At 38.9% G+C, this 11476-nt stretch overlaps 1 protein-coding gene across 1 annotated transcript in view; it reads right to left on the bottom strand.

Annotated features, from left to right (window-relative positions):
- Positions 1 to 11476, bottom strand: part of LOC105264394 (protein sickie) — a gene marked incomplete in the record, with an annotated part of 111420 nt that overhangs the window by 35959 nt on the left and 63985 nt on the right. Inside the window, 1 exon segment of the mRNA XM_011301231.1 lies at positions 8968 to 9137. Coding sequence (XP_011299533.1) covers positions 8968 to 9137 — 170 coding nt within the window.

Genomic DNA, 11476 nt, shown 5'->3' on the forward strand with positions numbered 1-11476 from the left:
TATCGGAGGAGCATAAAAATCGAAGAGGTATTTACTGAAATTGAAAAATTCAAAAATTTCGAAAAAGTATCAGGGAAACATAGAAATCGAAGAGGAATTCGCTGAAATTGAAAAATTCGAAATTGTTGAAAAAGTATCAAGGGACCATGAAAAGTCGAGAAGATATTTACTGAAATCGAAAAAATCGAAATTTTCGAAAAATATCAGCGGAGCACGAAAATCGAGGAGGTATTCACGGAAATTTTCAAATTCAATATTTTCAAAAAAGTATCAGCGGAACATAAAAATCAAGGAGGTATTTACAGAAATTTTGAAATTCAAAATCTCCGAAAAAGTATCAGGAGAATATCCAAGTCGAGGAGGTATTCAGGATATTCAAGAAATCGACTGATTCGTCAATAAAGAATTCGACGAAAATGGATTGTCACTTTGTCGTCGGTAAAAATTTCAAGTTTTTTTACTTCCAAGTGGAATTTCGTAAGAGTAATACCCGAGAGAAGAATCTCCTTTGCATGCACACGTTCTAATTCCACACTCATCTGTAATGCATGCGTTCAATTCCCAGGGTATTGAGCGTATGTACCCGCCCTCATTCCGCGAAACGGCAATATTCCGGGTATCGATATACCTCCCACACCTCGGGAAGGCTATAATAACTTGAATCGCCTTCCGAAAATTGATCGAAACCATTCCGAACCGAGTAGATGAGACACTTAAGAACAAGAATGGGTGGGGAATGTCTCGCGTGAACGAGCTTGCTAATTCATTCGTGCAATTACGGGTAATTGCCGAGTGCAGGCATTCTCATGACGTCAACTTTTTTTATTCGAGTAAGCCCGTCTTCATGCGTACATTAGCAACACCCTTCGTCCAATTTTAACCCACCCCCACACTGCCAGAAATTTTTTGGACTTGGTGTGAGCAAACTCACAAGGACACACGATCAGACTCTCTTCTATCCCTTTCGCTCTTACATGGATATTTATGTCTATATAATTGTATATGTAAATTTTTAAAACGCTTTTAGCATCATCTGTGTAGGGAATATACTGAAAATCAACAGTCGATTTAATTGAAAAACTCTATTTAAAAAAAAAACACTTTGTTGCGTCAAAAGTCATAGATCCATAATTATAGGGCCGAGATTGATTTTTATAATTTTTAATTTTGCCTTTGAGCGGTCTGATAATAATCAGGGGTTAATTGATTAGACAAACTCATGTGTAAATCTCTATTTTAAAGAGGAATTTTCTAACGACGCAAATGCATAAATGAGTACAAAAGGTTATAAAATAAATTTGCAAGATATAAAGAGATAAATGAGTCTGAGTTTACTCCACGTGACCCTAAGCCCAGTATATAATGCGCTAGTAGCGGTACGGTAAAATCTATTTTCTCCGTACCAACTCATTCAACATTGAAAACATTGACTCACTCTCCGTGACCCGCGGGGTGTCTTTGAACTCGTATGCTAAATAAAGAGGTCGAGTTATTATAGATGCCGAGAATGGGAAAGAGAAGAGGGTAAATGAAGTAATAAAAGCGAGAAAATATGTCGGATGCTGGGGTGTGATAATAAATTGCAACAGGAGGAACACTGTTAAATAAAAATTTACATTTCGTGGACAGTTGACCACCCGCGTTGAAAAATTTGTATCTTTCAACGGACGAGATTCCCCAACTTGTCTGATTTTTCAACTCAATTAATTCAAAATTCAACCATTTCACCTCATGCAAAGCTATATTTTCCTCGTTTTTTTTAAATTTCCATGCCCTAATTGAACTCAAATCGACAGTCCACCTTCATTCGAATGCAAAATTCTTTGCTATTTCAGCAAAACTAAAACTGAAAATTATTATAAATTTTCTTGATATCCCGAATTCTCCGAAAATTAGAAATTGACGGAATTCTTTAATATCGATAATTATCAATCGATTTTATTCAATGTTTATAATGATTAATATGATTACAGTTGGAGAAATTCCACTGAGAAATGAGATGTGAGAAAAGTTATGAAAATACAGTATGTAGTACCTCTTAAAGGAATGCTTGTTAAAAATTCTGGGTGTGTACATATCCCTTTGGCATTACCCAAAGGATACGTAATTTTTATTAAATATTTTTCCCGCGTGAAAAAGGGCAAACCGAAATGAAAGAACCGCAAGAAAACAAGGAAAGCGTGATGCAAAAATTGAGAAAACGGAAAGTGAGAAATACAAGCGTCGGACATTTATATCCCCACGTGCTCGCGTGAATCGACCGTGAACCTTTGAGTATCCACCGTTTCTCTGGCTTCTTTCCTGGAAAGCTCGTTTCTCCTTTTTATTCGTCTTTATCCTTCCTCATCCCTCAGTTATTTCTCAAACAAAGGAGAGAAAACCCTACCGAGGATTTTTTGTCGTTTTATTCTCATCAAAGAGGGGAAGCTGAATAATCGAACCGTGAATGCTGCCATTTGAATTGATACTTTTTGTTTTAAAATGAGGGGATCAATAATTTTAGGATAAATCAACGACTCAAGTTCCACCGCACATTTGTTTCAATTATACTGGAAAACCTCATGGTTAAATTTACAATATTGGTAATAATAAAGAAATTCCCTTTGTAATTAATCTGACGTTCTAATCTTCAATCGAACTGTCCCTAAACTCCTTCAAGATGTTTCATCTATGATTATCTATCAAGGTGTCTGGAAAGTTTCAGCATCGAAACGTTCTAAAGTATTTCGTATCCTCTATTTACCAGCTTTCAATCAACTAACAGCTTTCCGCCTAATTCACTTCAACTACAGAGTGGAAAAACGAATATCAAAGAAACAATTTACTGTGACAAATACACCATCTGTTAAGAACAAAGAGCTATGGACAAAGTTCTCGCAGAATGAGTTCTGTAAAGTATTCATGACTCGACCAGAAATATTTCACAATGAAGTGAGAATTTCTTGGCTCAACAATTCGGTTGTTGGTATCAAACGTGAAAAGATTTTCGAGATGCTAAAAACTTTGACTTCGCCAATCGTGAATCAGAGGCTTTGCTATTCGATGGATACAAATGTTGCAAAGGGAAGCCCCCAGATATTCTTGGAATATGATCGTCGTTAGCTTTCAAGAGTTCAAGGGAAAAAAACGAACCTATCTTATTTCAGACTTGCCCTGTCACGTTAGAATTGGCAGGAAAAAAAACGAGCGCCAGTTATAATAATGCGTTACATGTTATAATTGCTTATCTTATAATCAACTGACAATAAAAGCAATATATACGTTTTTTAGTTAAAAGAAAACGTATAATCCAGGATCCTAAGCAAAGGCTATCCTTGACCCTAAGCCTCATGTTATCCCTGGGCAAATCCCCGACAGAAAAGGTAACACCAATTTTTTTGAGAGGATTACATGATTCGTAAAAATATGAGGTTCCATTCAATATCTGCCAGCCTCAGTGGGAAAAGGCCAATTTCTCTTCTGTGAAATCCGTCGTAAAATTAATTGGTCCATATATACGTGAATTTTTTGACTGCCCAATCGCAAAAATTCACGGAAAATTACGTGACAGTTCCGTAAACCGCAGTTTACTACTGAAATGAAAAATGACGGGACGAACCGAAATTTTTACGGCAGCTTGGCGTAATTTTTACTCGACGTTACAGAGAAAATGACGTGAGTTACGTAAAAATCCAAGTTAATTCCGTAATTTTTCACGTATCGGTACTTCGCGGCAGGTTCACTGAACTATCACCCAATTTTTAACGATTTTTTTTTTACGTCAGTGTGAAAAAATTATTTTGACGATATCCAGAAATAACAATTCAATAAAAATGACAGAACTGCGATTAAGGGAATTAAATTGACGGTATCGTAATTTTACGGAGAAAATTTCGGTAAAATTCCCTTGATCACGGAAAAGATACGTAATTTTTATTGAATATTTGTTTAATATTTGTTTGCGTGTAGTAGGGGATTTGTTGGGCAGTGGAGCAATTGGTTCCTATAACAGAATGAGGGCTACCATCGGAACAAAGAAACAATTCACACGTGGAATAATCCTACCCACTGGTCACCATAAACCATACGTCCATAACTGTCCAGCCAAGCGTGTACCCACACCACGCGATATACTCCTGACTCCTATGTACCCGGTGTGAATTTTATTGGAAACCCGGTTGTCCGTGGACGACCGGTCCTCCCACTTGCACAAGCTCCAGCCCCCCTCCTGCGTGTAACCACTTCGTTTCCGTCAGGATATTCCCATAAGTATCACTCCCATTTTTCACATTTAAAAATTCCAAAAAACAAAATTAAATAACCCCGAGAAATTCTCTCTGAACACGCAAAAGTGTCTTCCCTGCAGTGGAACTCTCTCAATAAATTCCTTGAAATCTCGCCGAGAGAACTGGAAATTTTCAAGGACGATAACCTTACAGAAAAATTAATTTATTTCTCTGTATTTTCTTAATCAATAATTAGTTGACCCCTTGAATGTGGAATGAAACTCGAATTACTCGAATTACATGCCGAGGAATGTTCAGGGTAATTACGTTATTTTTTTATAATCCAGAGTAGTGCTGGGGCCGAATGTAATTGAGGAAAATTTTTCTCAACTTTCATCGGAATTTTCAATGAAAAATTACGAGATCGCACGTCAAATTTCGGTACCAAATTAGGTGAACGAATAACGAGTTGTGAATACAAGATTTTCAGAATTTTTCGATGAATTATCAATTCGGAGATCAAATTGGGAGTGGAAAAAATTTCTAAGAGAGCAGTAGTTAACCCCTCAAATGTGAAATGAAACTCTAATCACTCTAATCATTTTCTATGACAATTAACACGCACAAATCGCAGCGATAAACGTTCACTATAATTCCGCAGTTTTCCCATAATTCGAAATGTTCCGGATAAAATCGAGTCCAAAAGGCACAATTGAATTCGTAAAATAGTAAACCATCAATTTTCCATTAACTCCATTAACTCTGTCCGTCCCAAAACCAATTCCTGCACCGTAATGAGTAAAACATTACGGAACTTTCATCGGAATTTTCAATGAAAAATTACCATATCACAATTATATTTCGCTGTGACAATTGGTGAATTACGTGATAGGAGTTCAAGACTCTCAAAATTTTTGAATCAATTGGGAATTCGAAGCTGCAATTGGAAGTGCAAGAAATTTTAAAGAGTGGAGTGGACCATAATGATGGAGAAATAGCGAGGGCCATTGATGTGAAAAAGGTGTTGAGCGGGGATTCCAACCGGTCTTCTTCGCACTAAAACGCCTCTGGGGGGCTATATATCCATACAGGGGCTGCAGCATCTGGTTTTTCATTTTTTCCACTTACTCTCCATTTAGATGATCTCCCCCTTCCTCACCTCGCTACGCCTTATCTCTCAACGTGCAATCGGCCAATGGATGATTATAGGTGTTTTCCAAACGTCTAAAGTACTAGCAACTCGAAATTATCGCAAGCAACTCCAATCCCATTACTTATTTACCTCTGAACTCCATCGATAAATTGATTTAAAAAAATGAGAGAATTGAATTTGCCGGTTCCTTTATTCATCCAGGAATGAAACTTCTGTACTAATTACTCCCTACCAACGAACAATTAGAGAAACAATTAGCATTCGAAAATTCGCTAGCCTTCCAACGTCCATTCATTAAATTCGCGCCGTCTCAATAGATGATTAATCGATAATAAAGCCGAAGTAATAATATGAACACCTGAATAAATTGTCTTCAATCAACTGAATAATAATTTTCGCTGAATATTAAAACTGAAATTTGCTATTTCCATAGGATAATGACAATAAGAGATATTCATGGATCAGCGAAATAGGAAATTGCCAAAATTTCAGGGCAAATGTCACTTATTAAAAATTTCCAGACTCTTCCCGAAAATTTCAATGGAAAATTTTCAACAGTGCAAATAGCAAACGAGAAAATTGAAATACCTGTGGACCTCCGGTGAATTCGGCAAACTCCGTGTTTTACGGCTGGCATTGCCGCTTCCGCTATTGCCCATTGTTTCCCAGTTTCAAATCAACTCGAAATAATTTTCAACCAAGCCTCACCCTCCAAAATCTCCCTTTTTACTCAAAAAAAACTCCGACAAACCGAACCACAAATAATCGACCGTTCTCGCGAACCTCTCTGGATATTCCCTCGACAATCCAAAATCGACCAAATTACACACTCGATACAGTCTCCATTGAACCCACAATTCCATTATCCCCCGGGTTTGCCATCTGTACTCGCAAAAATAACAGCTTTCAGCAAAGAACATTGACTCAATCCAAAAAATGATCACTCGTCAATAAAAAACCGTGACTATCCTCTCGAATTGCACTGAGAAAAACCATATCTCTTACCAAATATATTTACTCTCCACCAGTAAATCTGTACAAAATACTTCACTAAGCTAAACTAATGCAAGTGAATTGTCCAGCAATGAGTAAATATACTTGATAAAATAATGTTTTTCCAGAGTGTAAGTAAACCTTCTTTGTGAGAAGCTGATTTTTGTTTTCTGAATGTACCATCGACCCGCGCTCGCCGGCAAAATTCACCAATAAATTCTGGATGTCCATGCACATTTATCCGCAAAACACATGACGTCTAATTAATTAACGAAAGAATAACAGAAGACGTGAAAACGTTGAGTGAACGTCGGGTAATTCTGTCACTAGGTGCACGTTTTAATTTGAAGAGGAATGTCCATGGCGTGGGCCATGGGTTTAGGCATCTCGATGGCCCGCAACAAACTGAGGCCTGAGTATAGCAACCGAGTCGTATTCCCCATTACCGTTCCCATAGCACGTGGCTTTCTCTGTTTCCCCCTCGTTCACCACCACCCGTTCAAACTCCCTTCCTCTCACTTCCATCAGCCTCTGGTGCTCCGAGTCTCTCCTTTTTTAAGCTCCACTCCCTCTCACTCCGTCTCACCCGGTACAGAACACAGCCTCCCTCATTTGGCATTTACCCCTCGTCTTTCCCCTTGTCACCCCTCAGGTTCCCAATGTTCACCGTGTTCCCCCATGTTACCCGGTGTTGCGTCGCTTCCCTCATTCGCGCCAATGGCCCGCCTGGACTTTCCCGTGAATCCAACCAATCCCAGAACAGCCAAGCCGCAGGATCTTTTTTTTTCTCCGGGGTATTCTCATGCTAATGCCCACCAACCCAGAGGATACCCCTTCCTCGGTGAACCATCGCTCCACACATATTTGTGCAATGCTCTTGCTTACTTGTCATGGCAATACGTGTGGAGAGTATTTGGGGATGACATTGTGCGGGTGACCGTCCAACTATGTATGTACTGATTTCTCTACATAATGGAGCATTGTTAATATGTTAATGTCAAGAGCCTGGCGTGGTATCTCCATTTTTTATTTCTCTTGTCGAGGTGAATCCGAGATGACTTTTGTGGAGAACAGGTTTCCCTCTGCCACTGCGGGGATCAATCTTCTTCAGGAGCTTTGGAGGCTGATGGCCACTTTGATGATTCAGGGATAAAAATTGTGTCGTTAACTGTGACTTTTACCCCCTCTTTTTTAATATTTGGGATATGTATTCAGAAGAGACACAATAGCGTCGTAATTTGAGACGATATTTTCCCATTGCATTGGAGTAATTTGAGTAATTGATAATGATAATGGAGTATCAAATTAGTACCAAGTATTAGAGTTTTGAAACATTTGGGCGAGTTGAATGTAATGAATCGACGGTTTCCGTCAATAGTTGGGGAATAATTTATTTTTCCCTCTACCTCGTTTATGAGAATGCATAATTGGACGGTTAGTCTGACGAAGGTAGCGATGAAAGTTGAATGAAAAAAATATTAGGAACTTTATTAGAGAATACTCCGTAGGGTTTATTCGGATGAATACTCAATCAGTGGATTATTGAAGAACTGCAACCCTCGGTTTCATCCGCTCCCCCGGGACATGGAAAAATGAGTACAGATTCACTGCATCTCCCAGTGGAAATTACAGAGATTGAAAGCACTTGCGTTTACGTTTCGCTCATGATTTTCCCTCAACATTTTTCGTTGATTAAATGCGGTAATGTCATGCCCGTTGATTGCAAACGAGGCCTTAATGAGTTGCCGCGTGGATATTGATCCCCGTCGACGTGTTGCTGTTTTGTAATTAAACGCGACAGACTAACGCGTGTACGTTATCCAAATGGAAAGGAGGGATTGAAATAATAATGGGCACGGATTGTTTCCAACTTCTGACGAAACATGTAAATCCCGACAACTCACTGAATTCGAGTACATGGTCGATCCATGGGTTAACGAGCCGAGGGAAAAAAAATTCTCGACAAACATCTTTTTGCAAAAATGTTGAGGTAACTGCAGAGAGGAAAAAATAAAGCTATAGACATGCTCCAGAAGAAACAAAAAACCGGAAGAAAACACTCGAGCGATGGTAAAGTTGATAGCGATATAAAGAAGTAAAATGAGAAAAAGGGAAAAACCCGGTGGATGCTCCTTAAGGATTTCTCGAAACGGCTTTGCAATCTCAAGGGTACCCCCTGCCCATTAAAACGCCCAGCATTTGTGGGCGAAACGAGAGAAAGATACCATAAATCTCCCCTAAGCACAGCTCGACGCGAGTCCTCTTTACTCCATAAATATATCACAATTAATTAAGGGGATAAACTAAAAAATCAATGTGATTGCACGCGGAAGATAAAGAAATTCGACTGAACGTAAGTACTTAGTTTCATTCATGTTCGCAAATGATTAAATTCTCAATTACCAATAGACCACCCCAATATTCAATATTTCAATATCAAGATTCCATACGAAAATAGTTTTTAAAGATCCCTATATCATCCGCAACTACGCCTCAGACCAGTCGACAATAAGAGTGCCATTATTGATTTTATCTCCAGTCGGTAATACAGCGAGATCAATAGACCATTAACGTAATGTCAGTCGGTAAGTTAGTATAACAACGGTAAAAACTCACCTAGGCATGTCCTGAAGTTGTTTGGCTCTCTGTTTGTGCCGCGAAAGGGCAAAGAGTAATGCCAGTACAGGGCGAAGAGTAGTGCCAGTTGATAATTCACCAGGATTAACTGCACCGACATCCGCACCAAGTGCACGCAGCGCGCCGACACACAAACTGACGTTCTCAATCTGTCAAAAAACAGAAAAAAAAAAATTGTATAAGTGAGGGCATGAATAAATGAAGTTGTTGTAAAACAAGGAGAATAAAGTCACAATGAGAATGTATGCATTGCGATGCGGACAGAATGCAGAGTGGTTGCGCGATGAGTGCAATCTTTCATGTCTACCCCCTTTTCCCCCCTTGGTTTTCTCGTATGCGGTGTGCGGTCGTGTTGACTGGATGCGCTTTTTAACAAATTAAACGGGCGCCAGGGCTTGCGGGCAAATTGCAATGGTTTTACCTCCCCCCGGCAAACAAATGGCTAACGGAATTGCGATGGAAATGGGGGATAGTGATAAAAAATGAGGGAAATGACAGGTTGAGGCGATAGTGGATAGGGGGTAAGGGTTAAAACATTTTGTATTTTTTATTTGGATTTTATTTTTTTGGGAGGAAAAGAGGACTTGTTCCTGGGGAACGTGACCGTCGTGACCATGTACCGGGGCATAAACACGCGTACAATGTCCAACTCTTGTTTCCATTGTTCTTAGGCCACGCCGAGTTTTTAAAATGTTTTCTTCGTTGTGAAAAAAGTAAACCGGGCAAACTCGTACGACAAAAGGTTCACTCGTGTTACCTTGTGTTGTGGGATAACCGAAAAAAGTATACATGACGTATAGGGTTTGCTATCAGCGCTGGGGATGGAAGATAAAAGCGCGAAAGCTTTTCTGTTTCAAAGGGGAAGAAGATAGAACAAAAAGGTGCAATCGCTGGTCGTCAATCCCCCAAAAACCATCGGCTAAAGTGTCTGCACAAAAGTCTCGAATTTCAAAGGGCTTCAGTTATGGAAATTATTTGCTTTTATTTTACAGGGGATACCTATAGCCTCGTGGATTAGTCACAGCCAAAAATCATTTGCTTTTTCAATCTGTCACTAATTTTGAATTATTGCAAATTATTGCCATCCCGATAACTATTTCAACAATTGGTTGCCATTTACCAATGAATTTCATTACTTCGGAGGAAATGAGACATTCATTTGAGAGTAGGACTTTAGCCGATTCGTTCCAATGATGTAATTGTGAGGAATAAATACGTGTTCTGTCTTCTCGAGGCAGCGGGGAATATGATAAGCCTCGAGAACAGTCCAGGAAGGATAATCCCAATGTTTATAACATTGAATCGTAAATGACCAGACGGAAAAAGTTTAATCCCATTACCCCACGATGCGTAATGTCCCGACTCCCACAGGCATATTCAATACAACTACCCCATCTGTTCATTTCCCGCGTGAACCCCAAATAATCATCACCATCATTGCCAAAAATTAAAATGCAACCGTCGTAAACCACTCAATAAATCATCTCACTCACTCCCTTTCTGGTCTGAATCACGAGGGATGTTACATTACTGTCATTTTTGACATACGGATTCAAAGGTAAAATCTCGACTAATCGGCTGAATTTATCTTTATTTGTATTGAAAGATTTTCATTCGAACTTTTATAAGTCAATCATTCTATTATAGGATATAGAAATTTGTAAATTTACGATAAGATACCAAGAACTACATTCAAATTTTCATTTACTGTTAACATGTCCTAAAATTTCAATCACAAAATCATCTGAATTCTCAATTATGTTAATTTGAATTCGATGTCAATTAAAAAGGATCACAAAATTTTTAATTTATCTTGAAATTCCATGGAAATTGGTTTGATCATGTTGATAGTAATTGATTTTTAAATGAACGGTTGAATTTCAAATACAACTGAATGTTGAATGAATTAAAAACTCTCCCGAGATTTACCCTTTGAATTTTCGTCTCCACCATTATTTAATGCCGTACGGGCTTGAAAATTGAGAATTACCAGAATATTGGAAAAATTAATTGAAGAATTCTAAAAAGAAACTCAACACTACTTTGTCGTTGTTAAAAGTTTCAAGTTTTTCAAGTGTACTATTCCAACAGTACAGAATAGTCTTGACAATATCTTCAATCCGCGATGCAGTAATGTTCCCAGATTGAAAATGGTTGGTAATTAGCACAGAGAGCTAGCTAGGTTCGCTAAAAATCCGGATAATCCTACGTACAATTTTACCTAATCCGCAAATTCGAGGTGACGTATCTCCGCAACGGGGTAAACCCGTCATTACCCCGAAGTCGCGGTCGATCGACGATGGTATTCTGGAATTACCCTTATGAGGGCCTCGATGAGGACGAAGACAGGACGAGTGTGGAAAGGGCAAGTTTTTTCGTGGCGTTCCACCTCATCGTCGGCCCGTGGTAGTGTCTCACTCCAATCACTCTCATTCTACCCTACCTCACTCAAACCTTCCTATGTCCCCGGTTAATGCCCCCACCCCCT

The sequence above is a fragment of the Fopius arisanus genome, unplaced genomic scaffold, assembly GCF_000806365.1.
Source record: "Fopius arisanus strain USDA-PBARC FA_bdor unplaced genomic scaffold, ASM80636v1 scaffold00020, whole genome shotgun sequence".
NCBI classification, from domain to species: domain Eukaryota; kingdom Metazoa; phylum Arthropoda; class Insecta; order Hymenoptera; family Braconidae; genus Fopius; species Fopius arisanus.